Source organism: Halictus rubicundus, chromosome 6 (assembly GCF_050948215.1).
Source record: "Halictus rubicundus isolate RS-2024b chromosome 6, iyHalRubi1_principal, whole genome shotgun sequence".
In the NCBI taxonomy this organism is placed as follows: Eukaryota; Metazoa; Arthropoda; class Insecta; order Hymenoptera; family Halictidae; genus Halictus; species Halictus rubicundus.
The window spans coordinates 12,855,801-12,873,794 of NC_135154.1; the positions used below are offsets into that span (position 1 = coordinate 12,855,801).

The 17,994-nt window shown below is 34.1% G+C and overlaps 3 protein-coding genes across 10 annotated transcripts; 2 read left to right on the forward strand and 1 right to left on the reverse strand.

Moving 5' to 3' along the window:
• Positions 1-157: 157 nt before the first annotated feature.
• On the reverse strand, positions 158-2,696 carry LOC143355282 (galactokinase). Of its 4 annotated transcripts, none has more exons than XM_076789984.1 (7): positions 2,552-2,696; positions 2,291-2,463; positions 1,574-1,760; positions 1,357-1,499; positions 961-1,258; positions 579-900; positions 158-498 (listed from the first exon to the last, which is right to left on the reverse strand). In XM_076789984.1, exons 2-7 carry the CDS (start codon positions 2,450-2,452, stop codon positions 432-434), a joined length of 1,179 nt encoding a protein of 392 aa, XP_076646099.1. In that variant the 5' UTR covers positions 2,453-2,463; positions 2,552-2,696; the 3' UTR covers positions 158-431. The 4 variants fall into 4 exon arrangements, with proteins under 4 accessions (XP_076646099.1, XP_076646098.1, XP_076646101.1 ...); XM_076789983.1 differs by having other exon boundaries at positions 2,291-2,480; positions 2,552-2,693; XM_076789986.1 differs by having other exon boundaries at positions 2,546-2,691.
• Positions 2,697-2,770: 74 nt separating this feature from the next.
• On the forward strand, positions 2,771-6,272 carry LOC143355281 (uncharacterized). 2 transcript variants are annotated; one of them, XM_076789981.1, is made up of 10 exons: positions 2,771-2,888; positions 3,343-3,646; positions 3,751-3,937; positions 4,022-4,157; positions 4,471-4,688; positions 4,752-4,812; positions 4,935-5,063; positions 5,139-5,474; positions 5,546-5,628; positions 5,701-6,272. In XM_076789981.1, the coding sequence occupies exons 2-10, from the start codon at positions 3,583-3,585 to the stop codon at positions 5,825-5,827; spliced, it is 1,341 nt and encodes a 446-aa protein (XP_076646096.1). In that variant the 5' UTR covers positions 2,771-2,888; positions 3,343-3,582; the 3' UTR covers positions 5,828-6,272. The 2 variants fall into 2 exon arrangements, with proteins under 2 accessions (XP_076646096.1, XP_076646095.1); XM_076789980.1 differs by lacking the exon at positions 2,771-2,888 and having other exon boundaries at positions 2,969-3,646.
• A 600-nt stretch (positions 6,273-6,872) lies between these two features.
• On the forward strand, positions 6,873-17,798 carry LOC143355283 ((E3-independent) E2 ubiquitin-conjugating enzyme UBE2O). 4 transcript variants are annotated; one of them, XM_076789990.1, is made up of 9 exons: positions 6,873-7,435; positions 7,703-7,876; positions 7,949-8,107; positions 8,171-8,833; positions 8,904-9,114; positions 9,280-9,463; positions 9,546-11,500; positions 11,949-12,338; positions 17,685-17,798. In XM_076789990.1, the coding sequence occupies exons 1-8, from the start codon at positions 7,214-7,216 to the stop codon at positions 12,329-12,331; spliced, it is 3,951 nt and encodes a 1,316-aa protein (XP_076646105.1). In that variant the 5' UTR covers positions 6,873-7,213; the 3' UTR covers positions 12,332-12,338; positions 17,685-17,798. The 4 variants fall into 4 exon arrangements, with proteins under 4 accessions (XP_076646105.1, XP_076646103.1, XP_076646104.1 ...); XM_076789988.1 differs by lacking the exon at positions 17,685-17,798 and adding an exon at positions 12,582-17,640; XM_076789989.1 differs by lacking the exon at positions 17,685-17,798 and adding an exon at positions 13,971-17,640.
• The last annotated feature ends 196 nt before the right edge of the window (positions 17,799-17,994 follow it).

Here is a 17,994-nt window from a genome sequence, read left to right on the forward strand (position 1 = left end):
GATAAATGTTTAAAACATCACTCTAAACTATGAAAATTCGTTAGAGCAGATATCAATATTCTTGGGTTTTGTCTCTTTTTGTTGTGTAGAATCAATCCTCAAAATTTATCCCATCAGTTATTGAACACCCTATATACACTATTATACATATCTCCACTTATTTGTTAGTAACATTTTATTATCTTTGGTATGTGTTTTCTAAATGCACATCATTCGAAAAAATATTATCAGACATTGACGAACATGATTGAAGTTTACATTACACATGTCTGCATCAATCTGCTTTCTCTGAGAAATCTGTCTGTATTTAAAAAAATATTTTTTTAACAAATTTTTCGAATGAAAAAGTCCGGAATGGTTTTGTTTAAAAGACCTGACTCATGTATACTCGTTATTTTTCTCTCTCTTTGCTAGTAAATGTACCGTTTCACTTATACGGTCAGAACTCTTGCTCCCATTGCAGGTTGTGCAATGTAAAATGTTGCGTTACCGGGATACCTACAAAAAAACGGTACTTAGGTAAAATCATTTTTATTCAATAGTAAAATTTATAGTTTAGAAAGAAAATTAAATCTTACTTAGCTCTAATGTGATCAATTACTTCATTGATCACATCTTTTTTTAGTAAAGATACTGTACAACCTCCAAAACCAGCACCAGTCAAACGACTCCCTAAAACACCTTTTATCTCTCTTGCTGCTGACACCAATGTATCGAGTTCAACCGAAGAAACTTCATAATCATCTTTTAATGAGTCATGACTTTCATTCATCAATTGTCCAAGCTTAATAAAATCTCCATTCTCGAGTGCAATCACTGCATCAATTGTTCTTTGAATTTCTGTAACTACATGGCGAGCTCTTTTTATCATAGTTTCCGATACATTTTGTGATTCCAATACTGAAAAAAAACCCAAATTTAATAAAATAACACTTGTTCAATGTTAACTTTTTTTCTTACCTTTAATATCACTCATAGATGCCTCACGTAAGCTTTTTTTATTCAATTTCTTTGCAGCTTCGTAGCAACTATCTCTACGGTCACAGTATGCACTGGAACTTAACTTATGCGGAGCATTGGAATTAATAATAAGAAAAACATAGTCGTCGATTTGTGACATAGGTATTAGCTTGGTGCTAAGGTCTCTACAGTCAAGAAGAAGGGCATACCCTTCTTTTCCCATCACAGAGATAAATTGATCCATTATGCCACATGGTACATTAGCAAAATCATGCTCAACACGTTGACATGAAGAAGCCTATGAAATATTGTATATCTACTTTTACTTTGTGTCATTTTTCAGAAGAAAATTTTGGAGAATAGCAAAACTAATGCAAATTAATGTGTTGGTTGTACCTTATCTTCAAGCTTCTTTGTCTGCTTTCCAATTAATGTTTCTAAAAATGTGTATGTAGCAACTTCTAAAGCAGCAGAACTACTAAGGCCAGCCCCAACCGGTACAGATGATGCAATTACAGCATTAAAACCTGGTACATCGCCTACAAATGAACATGTAATTCAATTTCTATCAATTGAATTCTAAATTATTAGAAATGAATAAAATATCGCTCACAAAAGAAATAAGCTATGCATCCTTTCACATAGTTAGCCCATTTTGGTTCTCCTTTCTTTATGCTCTTACGAGGACTTGGTTCAAATTCAACCCAGTTTTCAGAACCAAGTGTCTCATTAATTGAAATAATCTTGCATTTATTTGTATTATTTCTTTTACCAACTATAACTGTAACCATAGGTAATGCCTAGAAATATAAATATTGATTACTATAATATTCTTGTTTATTGCTATGAATTACATATATATTTGAAAATGAAATATTTTTTTCATTTTAACAGACTATTGTAATACCAATATTACTACTATAATGATAGAATGCAATATTATGGAATACAGATATATTTAAAAAATGTATTACAGGTTTGTACATTTTTTGTTATGTAATCGAATAAACGCGATAAAGATTATCACAAATTAGATTACATATCTTTTGATATAAAACGGCATCAAATATTGAAAAAATAAATTTTATACCAGTGAAAAAATTAGTTGTAACAAATTTTCAATTGAATCGTTGAATAAATAATAGTATTATTATTGAAATAGTAAGTACAGCGAAATAATGTATTCATCAAGTAATAATATTTATATGCTGAAATAACAAGGCCAAAGAAAAATATTAAAATATCCGAAACAAATATTTTAATTGTTTGACGAGATATATATGTAAATATTCTATAATACTATATTCATTTTAACATTTCAAATTTTTACCATCGGCAAAACGAAACCTTCATTATAGTCGGTGTGCTCTCCGATCAAATTTACGCGGCCTGGCGCGCATGCACAAATGTCTGCCTTCTCAGCAAATTCTTTCGCGTAGACTTCCAAAGCCTTCGATTTAATTTCGTCCACAATAGGTATCACAGTTGCCATTTTTACCGGTCCTGAAATTTGTTTATATCTAGTACCAGTGGACTTTTATGTATTTAACAAAATTACACAATTTGTAATAATGGAAAAAATTACACTAACGTCGAAAGATGACGTTTGATTAATTCAGTAATGAAACTTGTAAAAGCGAACGGACAGTAGTAAAACTTTATACGATACAAGATACACTGATGAAGAGAGTGTCGATTGCCTTCAAGCGTTCATCATAGTACACGCAGAAATGATACTGCACGTTATCATATGAACTTTGTTTTCCCGCATACATGTGTATATATGTATTATTGTTCCGTCACAGGCGCAACCGAATTCACCCGAACACTTCATCGATATTACCCGAAGCATCCGATACGAAGTACTGTTCGAACATTTGATTTTTCCTATGTGAGAGTTGAAATTGTTTAGAAAATACATTTTAAAGGTAAATTTATATTCCGTAAACGCTGTTTTCATCGTTTGAATATACGCACCGCCGCGCCGTCAACAAACATGTTGCTGATCTATAGATCAGAGTTAAACACCTATTAGCATTAAATTATTAAACACTATTCTACTAATAATTAAACACTATTAAATTATAAACACAATTTCTACTAATAAACCTGAATTTACGAATTATTGGTAATATCGAACATGACATTAAAATGGTACGTGCAGGTACGGGAGTCCTGAGGATCTTCAAATCTATAAATAGAAAATTGCACATACAATTGTACATATATGAGCCTGCAGTGCAGAGTACTGCACATGCATATGTGACGTTTGTGCAGATTTTAAGTTTATGGCACAAGCCATACGTACATATGCCATAACCACTAATTAATAATATATAATATGAATTTAAATGTATTCAGTAAGCAATTGAACTGTTTCAGAAGAAGTATGTAATTACAAGTTGCACAACTTTTCTGTCAATTCGTTATTGAAAAAGTTTTCATTTTGAGTTAATGGTGTGGGATGGATGACTGTGCTTCCGTCGTGAGTCTATAAACATTTAAAACTGACAAAACAATCATATGCATGAATGTCGTTTTAAATCGATCAATGTTTTGTATCACTACGAATTTCTAACCTATAATCCGATTTACTTATTAAAGTAAGTTAATTGTCATCTTATGACAATAAGTTCACTCGACAATGCGATGACGGTCTCAAATCCACTTATTAAAGAACTAAAGGGTAACTAATATTATTTTCATAATTTAATATTAGCTTATCGTTGTTAGTTGTTAAAATTTTTACTGTCATTCTTTAAACTTGATAAATCAATCGTTCAATTTTAGGTTGGACACGAAAATTAACAGAATGTGACAGGGGAATTGATGACAGAAACTTAGATTTACCTTCGTTCTGTAAATGTTTAGAAAAATGTTTACAACAAGGTGTATTAATGAGCTTGACTCCTATAGGTTTCCCAAAGTTACCTGATGCTTGGTATTGGATGGAAGAGATTGCAGAAAAACATTTCAGGTTCTAAAGAATAACTTACTCATTATTTTTGATTATACTTACATATAATGTACTATATTAAACCAACTGGTTACATTGTTTCAGTTCCTCTAGCACTTATCCGTTAATGGTTGAACAAGTTAAACTAAATCCAAAAGTGCAAACATCTACTGGTCGTCTTAGGCTGTTAATTAAAACATGTTTGATGCGAAAGTGCCTTCATATGCCAATCGAAATGCTGGTACACTTCAACTACGTATAATATCGCATTGCTGACTGGTCACGAGTATACTCATGTTTTCATGTTCGAAAGTTGCTCACACAAAGAATATTGGTATTTTTAAGAGCATTTTAGATATTCTTAGTTATGTTAGTCTAGGCTGAAATTGTTAAAATACAAGGCTTTAATCTTACATTCAAATGAAGAACAGTTTCTCACTGCACAGGCTGGTGTTAATTCCAAATTGCCAGTCAGCAAGTGTTAATTACTGTGCATGATCTTGTTTAAAAAGTGTAATCATTTATTAATAAGTATCCCCTATAAAATTATTTAGGTGAGGACACCATTGATGGCTATAGATTACTATGCTAAAAACAGTATTTTAGGAGATGAAATTCTTGGTGAAATATTTTTATCTGTATTACTACAAAGTAGTAAACTAAACTTTAAATTAAATTTACGGAATTCTAGTTTTTTGGATGAGAGTTGGGACCTGCCAGAATGCATGGCGCTAGAATTAGTGCCGTGTAAAAGCTTAGGAATCTCTGTATGGTAAGAAATTGAAATTATACAAACAAATTCTTATTCCACATGACGCTTTTCTTTCTATTTCAGTTTTATCAAGGGAAAAGCATTAATAATAAATTTAGGCAAAAATTCTGTAGCTGCTGAAGATGTAAGAAGTAGATTATTTCCTTTCAAACTTTGATATAAATGAAATGAAAATGTTGATATTTAAAATATTCGTGTTGCTGTAATTCATAGTTTTATTCGCTTTGTTTTTTTTTTGTTTGCTAGGATAAAATTGAAATCGGTGACATTCTGGATGAGATAAATGGATATGCTATAACATCCAGCACTAAGGGTCAATTATCTAGAATTATGAGGAAAACTGTAGGTCAACCTGTGAGCTTATATGTAATTAAAGTACGTATTTCTGAACTAAATAGTGAACCTTAAATTATAGAACAGTACAGTTTCTTAAATATTATAATTTTTTAGCATCGCAATAAAGATACACAAGAAATATATGCTCCAATAATACATCTCATACAAAGTTCAGGTGTCGATTGTCTGAAGAAACTTCTAAAAAAGCTGAATTCAAACAAACAAGATCATGAAGAAAAATCTGATGTATCTAAGCCAATACAGAAGTCATTAAATGCAGGATTTTCGATTAAATATTGTGGTTCTATGTATATTGGTACACAAGGAGATGTTAAACAAATTGAAAGGGCAATAATCCAAGTTTTAAAATCAGAAAATTTAAAACTAGTGCCTGTTAAATTTGAATGTTTAGAAATTGGCATTAGAGTGACTCAAGAGACAGACGATAAGGTATGTATATAGAACTGTTCGTGTATACAAGTATATAATATATTAATGGTGATATTTATTTAAACGTTTAGGTGATATGCAAACAAAGTTACATGGAAATTTCTTCTTGCGGCCGTACTGTAAAAATTCCAAACTATTTTGCTTTTATCGCAGGGTAAGGTAATATTATACTCCCTTTTGTTAATAACGCATACATGTGTCATTATATTTTTACTTGTGTTTTCAGAGATACTAACTGCAGCCGAGCAACCAAATTTGATGCTTATGTCTTTCATCATCAAAATGAGCATGTGGTGCAGACTATACTACAAAGTCTGGGCCAAGGATTTCAACGTACTCATTTTGCAGTTTAATTGTTCTAATAAGAAAAACGATTCTATAGCAAATTATTTTCCATGACCTTTAAACACTTGTCCAATTTACTTATCTAGTCAATGCATTCTTTGCTTACTTTACACCTCGATTAGCTTTTCCAACCAAATCAAATTATTTTATTTTAAACATATATATGTATACACGCAAATCATATATTTTCTAAAAATATATGTAAGATTTATGGCTTTTCCAATATTTTCTTTCTAGAAAATTGTAAAATTCTCATGTGTCAATTATGTGGGGATTACTCTTTGATCTGTTCTTTGCTCTGTATAGAGATGTCTATCATTCAAACAATAACGAAAATGTATTTTCGTATGAAGATAATAACACTAGACGATGTGATAAATTTCTGCAAATTCCACTATGTATTTTGTACATATAAAATAGTCTAGAATCTTCTAATAAATTGGTTCTGTTCTATTTTATTATGTCTTCGAATTTTCTTGATAGACAAATCAACTCCGGCTTTTCTTCGCCAAACAAATAAAAGATAACTCTCTTATAGCTCAAACTTAAACATATAATGTAGTTTAACAAATGCACTGTCAATATTGCATGTGACAAGGGCGTATCATGTCCGAGTTTTAACTTTTCCAGAAACTTTTATCTCTTTGGTTGACATCGTCGTTAATTGGTAATTGATGAATATTACTATATGTCGAATCAGCCTGTATCTACGAACCCGTCCCTAAAACTTGATCTCGTTGAACCATAGTGGCTCAAAACTTTTTCAAACTTAATTTAACACAAAACTTGTTATCAATTCCTTTCTATTATTATTTTTAATGAACATACGTTGTAAACTACATAAATGAGAAAGAGATTAATAACAGTAATTTACGTAAAATACAATTGATTGAAATATGTTCCATTTTTTCCCGCAGAGGAAACGCTGAAGTACGAATGGCGGTCGCTAAATTTTTTGGATTCCGTCATTCATATAATATTTCATATTGCACGATTTAATACTTGTGTGTGACAAAATTTGACCAAGTGGCACATGTGGCATTGTATGAATATCGGGTGGCCTTGATTGCGACACCCTGTATATGCGTACGTACACACTATACAGTGTGCAGGTATAGTTCAATGTGACATTAAATCAAAATATTTGTATAGACGGTGGAAAGTGACGGTTGAAAAATGCAAAAAGAATCTCGATTGAAACAGAGTCGATAATAAATCGACCGGAGAGAAACAATCAAGGGGCATCCCGAAGGTGATCCTTGGATCGGGGTTGGGGTCGGGTTCGGGGTCGGAGTCGAGTTCCCTGGTTGCGACGTGCGCCGTAATCGTTGCGCCGTGTAACCTTCTGTCAGTCGTCGCCGGAGACCGAATACCATTCGGTGATCAGAGGAAAGATGGCTACGAACTTAGGGGTAGAGTGTCAGTACTTTTTCGAGGATGTTGTCTACCGTGTGGACAAGAAGGGCAACGTTGTGTTCGGGATCGTCATGGAAAACGACGACGAGGATTTGTCCGAGGAAAGTTCCGACAGCGAAGAGAGCCCGAAGAGAAAAAAGGGCGAGATTCGCGTGGTCTGGCATCCCTCCGGTGTCGAGGAGTTGGTCAACGCGAAGAAGGTATTCGATACTTCATAATACAATATACCAGGGACTCGTCACTGGGCGAATGATTATCGGTCCACGTAAAACGAAACCTTGTAATTTCATTCTATTATTCCTTCTTTCTCTAGTATTTATGTTTTTAAGTTTCCGAACAGCGACACCTGTCACACGAACCATATCTGCGACTGAATGTTCAATTCGAATTTGAATTCGATTTCGACGTGTAAACCGCGATCGTTAAAATATTACGGGTTTAACGAATGTTAGATATTTCATTCATAGGTATACTTGGCGGACAGAACACTTATGCCAGGGGATGTCGTGCGCCGAATGATCAAAGGGAAAGACACGCAAAGAGGATATTGTAGGGAAATCGAACTGACTGCTTGCATACAAGCGACTGGTACTAAACAGGTCCTTACAAATATTAGGAGCGAGGATTTAGTTCCTTTAGAAGTATGTAATCTGTCAATGGTACAGTGACAGCTTTTGGCCATATACGTTCTTGTTAATAATTTCTGTTTGCAGGAGTTTGCGACAGATATAGCTGTTTGCATGGATTCGTGGGTCGGTGGAATTAAAATGGCACACTTTAAATTATGGCTCGCTACGCCAGACGGATCCCGTTGTGTTGTGAACGAAATGGATTCTCGTGTCTTAGGACAGTTAGAAGAGAAACGAGACAGCGTAAGCATTTGAACAATGTTTAAACGATTTCTTGACATTAGACATACAATGAAAATCTTTTAGGATAACGACTTTCCTCATTCCTCCGAGTTTTACCCTGGTCAATGTTTGTGGGGACCAGTTCACTGCCTAGAAGATGCACAGTGGATTACATGTACAAAAGAAATGAAAGCGAAAAGAAAAACTAAGCCATTGAAAATGACAAAAGTAACTGTCGAAAAGGTAGAGACAGATTGGGTAGGAGTACATTGGCAGTGCAGAGCCTATTCGAAGGATGGTGCTTGGTCGGATCAAGCGCAACCAAAGTTCGTAGTGGAAGGAGAAAACTTGAAAAAATTGAAATTATTAAATGTATTTGAACCTTCAACTGTACAAGTGGGAGATCGAAATTTCTATGTAATTAAAGGTGATGAAAGTGTCATTACACGAGAACAATGGAGGAAGCTGCAAAGAGGTGTTTTTCCAGTTCCTAAGCATAGTCCAAAGAAAACACGTCCAAACATTAGTATCACAAAACCAGTTGAAGACAAAAAGAAGGATAAGGACAAGGACAAGGATAAAGATAACGAGCAACAGACATTAGAGGAGAATGCTCAAAATAATATTAATAACCTACAAAATGTGACAAGCAATAACACCCTAATGCCTCCAGCACAAAACCAAAATACTGAAAGTTCAGACGATTGGGATACAGAAGACACAGGTTCGCAAAGCGACACTGCTTCGGTAAGGCTTCTTGCGACCTTTTGCATTGTTCCAGAATCAGCGGATGTAATAAACAACTTTGTGTACACAGGTATCTAGTGGTTGTTCCAGTATGTGTTCTATGGGCAAGAAGAAAAAGGGTCCAGCTTTAATGACTAAAGTTTTGAAAAAGAAAAAACTGTGCAAAGCAAAGAAGAAAATTCCACCGGTCCCACTTATTCCAGGAACTAAAATCGTGGTAGAAACATTATCTACTAATACAAAAGCTAATGTTGTATGGCAAGATGGCTCGGTAGAATTCGGTACTGTACTAAACAAATTTTGTTGATTACTGTGGGAACCCGAAAATGTTGGGTCGGGACGGGTCGAGAATTTTATTCGGGCTCGGAACGGGTTACCCGACGTTTTCGAATTCTCTTACATAATTATATATAACACGTTCAATCTCTACCGTTATATTTATTTAGGTATTCCATCGACGCAACTTTACCCAATTCATCACTTAGATGATAAAGAGTTCTTCCCAGGTGATTTTGTAGTCGATCAAAAGGAAGAATCGAGAATGTATGGTGTAGTTCAAAGCGTTGATCACCAAGGTAGAACAGCGAAAATAAAATGGTTCAAAACGTATACTTCTAGTCAAAGCCCACAGTAAGTAATCGTTTCTATGCCCGCAACTGGAATTTAAAAAATTTCGTGGAAAACGATATTAATCTGCGTAAATATTTGTTAGACCAATTTTGATAGAAGAACGCGAGGTCAGTGTATACGATTTGAAGGATCATCCAGATTTTCAGTACAGACCTGGCACGTTAGTAATTCGAATAGCCAATTTCGAAGGAGAAGACGCTGGATGCACTGCTGGTCAAGTGCTAGATAATTATCCAGAAGGTCGAGTTAAAGTGTGGTGGGTTGATGGGCACGTAAGTATGTGTTGGCCTCAAGATCTGTACAAGGTAGGCGAGTATGACAGTGACGAAGGTGAATTATGGGATGACGTGTCGTCGGACGCATCGTGGGAAACAGAATTGGAGGATTGTTTCATCGCCGACACTGACGGAACAGAACAAACGGAGTTAGTAAATATAAAGCCGAAATTGGCCGCGCACATTGAGAAAGCCCGAATCGCGATGTCCAGGCTGGAAGAAATCTTCACCCAGAACCCATCGCTTCAGACGACCGAAGTCATGAGGAAATTATTAGAAGTATATAAAGATTGTCGATACATGGACAAACTTATGGGTACTTCCTTTTTTCACGAAAGCCATTTCCAAGGATTATTGGAAAGAGTTCGAGAACGTGGTCGAGCAAACGTGGCGCAACGTATGGCGGATCAAGTAACAAGATTATTTACTCATAAACCCGGCGAATCCGAGGAAAACATGGAAAAGAATGATACAGAAAATAGCGAGAAAGTAATTACAGTAACGGATATGACAGAATCTGTCGATAATAAGAACAACGAAGACACTGATAAACAACACCAGGACGAGAAAGTTGAAGAATCGAGCGATCGATTGTTCATCAATGTCAATCCAAATCCAGAAGATTCTGGACTATATTCTGCTGATAATTCGAAAAAAGAATCCGGTTCGAGTGAGTCGAGTGGAGAATTTCTGCTTAGTGAGGATGCAAACAACGTGCACGATCGTTCAACAGAGAAACCCGAAGCGCACAAAGCTACGAAAACGCAGACACACGTAACTAGTTCTCGTGTGGCAGGTTCTCAAGTCTGTGTGAAATTGTGCACCTTGATAAAGGCTCAACTTGTCCTGGCACACGCAGAAGTTTCCAAGAGATTTGGATTATCGAAAATGTCGTTGTCCGATGCTGAGAAGGGTTCGTCTCCTCTGAAAAAGCAGAAGAAGGAAGAAGAGACACGTATAGAATTAGTACAGGAGCCGTCTGAATCTTCTGTAGAGATTCCACCACCGATATATGCAGAAGGAGAAGGATTTTCTATAGAGGAAACGGCCCCGGATAGTCATAAATTTAAATTAACTATGTTCCAACCTACAGATCCCACAAACTTTTTCCGCACTGTATCCAAAGAATTAAAACTCTTGAAGAGTTCGCTTCCACCAGGTATATGGGTGAAAGGATTCGAAGATAGGATAGATTTATACTCGGTAATGTTTCGTGGACCGGAAAAAACACCATACGAGGACGGTCTCTTCCTGTTTGATTTCCAATTGTCCGCCGATTACCCGGTCGCTCCTCCGCTCTGTCATTATATATCCTATTGTAACGATAGATTAAATCCCAATCTCTACGAAGATGGTAAAGTATGCGTGAGTCTGCTTGGAACGTGGTCTGGTCGTGGAACGGAAGTATGGACAAGTTCTTCTACATTATTGCAAGTTATAGTCTCAATTCAGGGCCTTATTCTAGTACCCGAACCGTATTTCAACGAAGCCGGGTTCGAGAAACAGAAGGGCTCCCAAGAAGGAAGAGAGAATTCGAGGATGTATAATGAAATGGTTGTGCTGAAGTTAGTTCAAGCCCAGACCAAACTCCTACAACACCCACCAGCTATTTTCAAAGACATCATTGTCGAGCATTTCAAGAGACACTCGAAGAAATTTTTACAGAGGTTAGACTTGTGGATGGAAATTTCAGAACAACACAACAATCAACATCCACTGTCTCCGGTAACACCCACTACGTTTAAACAGATATCAGACGTTGGTACGTCGTAATCATTTTCTCATTCCTTCTTGTTACCTGTATATTAACCCTCGTACGATCTTCATTTAAAATAACATTAAGGATATTCATGGTCACTTCTGACCACTTAGATTAAATGAAAAGGAAACACATTCAGAATTTAGTATTTTAGTTTTTTGTCTCTAGTAATAGTGAAATCAGATAATTATAATTTGAATTTTATTTAATGGTAATTTTTTACCACAAAGACCAACAACAACAACAATGTAACAATTTGTAACAATTTTTGTTTCGTGAAAACGATATTTGTTTCGGGAAACATTTTTCTTGCCATTTCTTCAAAAGCAAAAATAATTCCTATCAAAAACCAATTATACAAAAAAAAATTTTAAGTGGACAGAAATGACTCACAGAACGCGTGAGGGTTAATGTAACAGTCCATAAAGTAATAGTCTTTTTCTTCCTTTAGACGACAAGATTCTCCCGGAATTTCCGTTGATACCGGCATCTAGAGGTTTTTGCATAACGCTCCGTAAAACCTTGGCCACGTTTAGAGAAGTACTGTTCAAGGAAGGCATCTTTGAAAGCGGCACCAGTGTAGAAAACAGTGAAATGACGAAGGAACAAACAAACAGTACTAAGCATGAGTGTAATGAACCATGTAAAGTCACTGATGGTAGCGTGAAGGATTGTGACAACAATAAAAAGAGCAGCAATTCGCAAGATAGTAGCAACAAATTAACACCGAATGGTAGCCTGTCCAAGGACATTGTTTCATCTTCCTCGACGAATATTTCCACTACGCCATTAAGCGAAACGAAGAAAAACAGCTCGGATCGTACCATCAGCTAGCCACAAGGTAAACCTAAGTTTAAACCTAAAAATTTAGTATGTAGAACGTACCCGACTATGCGGTAATATATTCAATTAATTTATTCCACACACACACATTACATATATATGTATATATATATATATGTATGTATGTATGTAATATATATTATATATACATATGTTTAAAAAAAGTATGTTCAATGATAATTGCGGTATCTATTTATTAAATTATTAACACTATTATTAACGAATGATAACATTGTAACAGAAACGCCGCTGTCTTTGCTCCGCAGCTAGGAATATACTTGTTACTCTGAAGTAATCACAATAGTAACATAACTGAATACATTCTTACGAGTACGGCACGAGAGCTTTCGAAGATCTTTGCTCTTGCGTAGAAAATATTGCAAACTTGCAGAATATATTATGAAATAAATTTATAATGTTATATGGTATATTATACAAATGGAACGTTACATATAATGTATAACAATATAAATATTAACTAATGATAAATTAATATTTTGTCTGGAGATAAAAGAATTGGAGGTCGCAGCTTTAACGTGTATTAATTTCACGGGTACACGTGAAACGAAAGTATCCATGTAAGTACATGCGTTGCTCGTATTTAGATCTCCAATACGTGTAACGTTTACTACATGGCTACCTTGCGTATTTAGAGATTCCTATTTCACGTTTGTTAATATATTCGTATTTTAATTTGTTTCTTTTTTAGTACATAGATACCTGTGTATTTACATATAAGGCAGTAACTTGCAGTAATAAAATAAGGGTTTACATATTTCTAGGTTGCAGATAATAATAACGTTTATAAATCGTATTTAACTAACTGACACTCTCGGGACGGGTGAACAAAATGTCAAGTGTGAAGCTTAGAAAGACAATGTGCGTCGAAACCGAACTCGAGAGCTGGAAACATAAAAGCAAACGTTGTGGCATTAATTGATACAGGATTTTTTTATTTTCAATTTTATTTGCGGCTTCCTTTATCACGAGGTTCTGTTCGGATTATCAGAGTTGTCCCGAGAGTATTAACTATTAAAAAGTTCCCAATCGGGAAACACCGCATTGAGCTTGCCGATGCTGCTGACATCATTACACATTTAATTAGAAGTTCTTTAACTTGCGAGTATTTGGTTACCAGCATCTTTCACCATTGGACAAATTAAAATACGAATCTGTTGGTACACGTGTATTTGTATATCCGTTAAATAGAGATTTCTAAATACGCAGATACCCGTGCATTAAAAACTATACGGATTCCATCACGGATACGCTTAACATGTGTGAAATAGAGACCTCTGAAAAGAATACATAGAATACCACATGCATTTAGTTATGTATAATTCTGCAATGGGGATAGAGCGTTCGTTGAAAACGCAATAACAACTCGACTGATTTAGTAAACAGGAGGTAGGGGCGGAAACAATCTCGGGTATTGAAAAGACAAAAATGAATTGTCACTTTGTTAAAAAAAAAGAAAAAAAAGAGAAAAAGAAAAATTAATAAAAATTAAGAGAAAGGTAACATGGCTGGTAGCAATACGTCAACATAAAAAGAGCCAACATAAGAAATACATCGCAATAGTGTTTAAGGGACACAATAATAATAGATATTAATTTCGAATGCATTTCAGTGAGCATACTAAGAGTAACAGCATCACCAATTCGACCTTTTTGGTACGGCAGAGACATCCACGAAGTGCAATTCAATGGCCGAAACTCTAGGGACGACGAAATTGTATATCGTCACGTTGAATTCTTTTCTATGGTCGCATTGATAACATCTTGTTGACCGGTTACAAGCTATATACACGTGTTTTCATGCACAAACTTTGTAGCCTGGCCTAAACACTTATGTTTTGTAATTATTGAAGGCCAAAATCTGTAAGATTTCAATGTATTATTATTTATTGTGTGGGATAATGTTTACTCGATTATTTCACCCGATTACGAAAATAGTCAGTGACACGCGTTAATTTTTGCATAAAACAGCTGATCAGGAAGGTTTCAATAATGTGCGAACAAAGAAGTATATATATGAACACAAATTATCGGATGGGAATGCATAATCTACCGAATACGCATGAATGCCAAATTAAATATACTGAAGACAAATTACAACAGTTATAAAAAAGGAAAAGAAATCAGTAAATTTTAGTATTTGGTGACCGTGAACTAAAATCTGCAGTCGTACCGAAAAGGTTAATTAAAAAAGACTCATTGACCTTCAACTACTTTAAAGTCATTATGCCATCCACTAAATACAGTATTTCAAGTGAAATTGCGAAGTGACTTTGATTGAAACTAGATTATAGCTTAGACAGAAAGATCCATATTTAGATGAGAACCTGTAACAACTAAGTCCAATGTTAGAGACACTTCTAACGTAGCTTGTAAAGTCTAGCGAGAAATTACCTTAGAGATGCTCTATTACCTAAAGTACAGTTTCATTTATCAATGCTTTTTTTCGTACATTTGTAGGGAATTAAGTGTCATTATGACTCTTGCTGAGCTTTCTTTTGATATGTTATGAATAAAAGTATAATAACGAACTGTACTTATAGTATTATCACAACAATTGCAGAAAGCATGAGTACTTACCCTGTGACACGAGCGTTTTACAATATTATTATTTATTTTTTTATTTAATTCCATACACCTTAGCTCTGCAAATTCCAAAACCGGGCACATATAATTGAAATCAGAAAGTTCATTATGAAAAGATACTGAATGCAACGAAGAATCTATGAATGATCACTGTGTTAAGACAAAAGCACTTTGTTTTATTTTGTTACGCGATTATTAGTATATATCATTATTACATTGTATTTATTTATTACCTCGAAACCTAAGAATTTATTAATTTAGAATAATTATTTATGTAACCGGTTGTTCATATTGTTAAGATTCTGAATGATTTCGTGTACAGATTATTTTTCATTTTAAGTAACGTTTATTTCTAAATGCTTTTGTATATCAATTGATAACATTTGTCATGCATTTTTTGATTTACACACTAAATATTTATATATTAATAAATAAATGATTATGCAGTTTTTGTTATCAGATAGAGGTCGATAGTATACATGTATTGAAATGTGTATACAGTGTTGTAACCCATAATTTGAAACATTAATGCACGGGTCTGTGTTTAATGTATACGTATAAACAAGCCAGTTTCAAATTACACTGTTTCAGCAGAATTAAACAATTTGTTTCTATCATATAAACCCAGAAGTAAACGCGAGATGTGAATGTAAACAAATGGAGTATGACCAGGTATACTGTAGATGTATTTATATATGTACACACAAAGTTGTTTTTCAACTATTGAAAAATAAAAGAAGTTGTTTTTACGGAAACTTACAATGAACGAACTTGTACGGGATAGTATAATTATTGGTCTTGAACATTTTCTGAGAATACTGTGTATGAAATATTTAAATGCAGTATTACATTTCCTTTATTATACCAAAACAATTTTCTTAACAATTCTATCTCGAATGAATTGAATCTATTGTACTCTCAAGTCAAATATCGTGTAGATTGTAACGTCAGAGAACTCCTTTAAAATGCAATAACTTTGGAATTGTCATGATAATGGGACTTACAATCAGTTGTGGCAGTTAGGTGGCAACTTGGTTAAAACACTAAGTACATGTATTTATTCGCGCGAAGATTTCTTCGAAAATATAATGGTGCTGAATAGAAACAAATGAGGAAAAATTATGAGGAGGGGGTGGAGGGAGAGTGATGGAGAAACTTCAACCTGTTCGAGCTTGCAAACGCTGTACGCGTCTTTTTCTTTTCACCAATCCTCGAGACCATAAGGGACAACGCGAGGGCGCACGATGTATTGTATTACGCACCTATAACTATTTAAACTTTTATATTGTTCACTGTATTATGATGAAAAAGTAATGGACTGTTTGGCAAAACTCGCTTGCCAAGATAACATAGCATACTATTAAAAACTATTCGTTCAATTCAATTTTTGTCTTGATAAGATGAAAGCATTGATAATGCTTTCATTCTAATATAGTGAAACATATAAAAATTTAAATTTTGTTCGCGGTGGTTTAAACATTCAAGCCGCTTATATATGTTCGAACTAGAGATGTAAATATAAAGTTCAAACTAAGTTTGAAAGCTATCAAGTTACTTAGTTACCTAAAATCAAAGATTTTGAAAGTTGATTAGTATTTGGGATGAAAAAGAATTAGTTTGATAAGAATTTATAGTAGCATATAATATACTGTCGAAGTATTAGAGAAGATTAAACAAAATCCAAGTAAATATTTTAAATCGGCAGATATATAAATACGATCGCTTAATATATATAGTTCATGATAAGAATAATATCCGAATAGTTAGAAAAATATTTGGTAGAATTCCAAATTCGAGCTTTTGAATTTTTACAACACTAGTTTGAACATTAAGGCGCTTGAGCGGGCTCGAGTTTTAAGCCGTTAACATTGGTTTAAATACCCATCACTAAATTATGTCATACCAATGAAATTACAGTTTCCATATAAGAAACAAAGAGAGAGAGAGAGAGAGAGAGAGAGAGAGAGAGAAATTGAGAGATTGAGAGAAAGAAAGGAAGTGAGAGAATGTATTAAAGTAAAAAATAGAGTGATTAGACGAACAAAGTAAAGAAAGGAAAAAAATACGAGTGCTGCTGCATCAGGCGGATCAGATTGTTATGTGAAACACGATGTTTTAGAATGCCTTGTATATATATATACATGCTGTATATGCCAGTTGTTTCTATTTGTATTATTACGGTAATTATGTATTTGCAAATCTACAGAAGCTCTTATTTTCACGATATTTGCGTTGAATAATGTTGTTTGAAATACAAAGAATGTATTGATTGTCAAAAATTAATATATAATGCTGATACCAACAATTTTAAATATTATCCTTTGAAATTGAAATTTCACTTGTTTTTAAAGTACTTTGGCTGCGATAAATCATTTATATTATATAAATTTAAACTAATATTCAAGTAACCATTTCGAAAGATTATAGTAACAAAACTAGGAGAGTATTAGTTACATACGATGTTCCTTCTAAATTGCTTTATACTATGTACTCAGGATATATGTTATAAATAGGGTATGTTTATGTAATATACTGCCATAGTACAGTAAAAGGTCTTTGATTTCACATTTGATTCGAGGGTCCTTTTTGTGAGTTTGACATCCACCGAAATGGTATCACGACGATCATGTAACCGGCTGACATTTGTAACTTTGTTCTCTTGATTTTGAATTGAATAAAAAGTCCATATGCAATTAAGAGATATATATTATAATTGACCGTGAATCTTTTCTGTTCAATAGATCCCACTCCTACTCACCCGATTCTTCAACCTGCACCCCCCCGCACGATTAAATACCAGCTGCTTTTTGGATATCCAGTTTTTTTAAATATTTATTATAAATTTGTACAAACATATGTTTATCCTTGTATTATAAATCCATTGAAACGAAACCAAGCTGTTTTATGTATATATATATATACAAATATATAAACTTTTAAATGTTATGGATGTAATATACACGTAAAATTACGTAATACTCGAATTATACAGTTAAATATCCTCTTGCAAAAAGAAATATAATCGATAAGCAAAAACTACTAAAGTCCGTG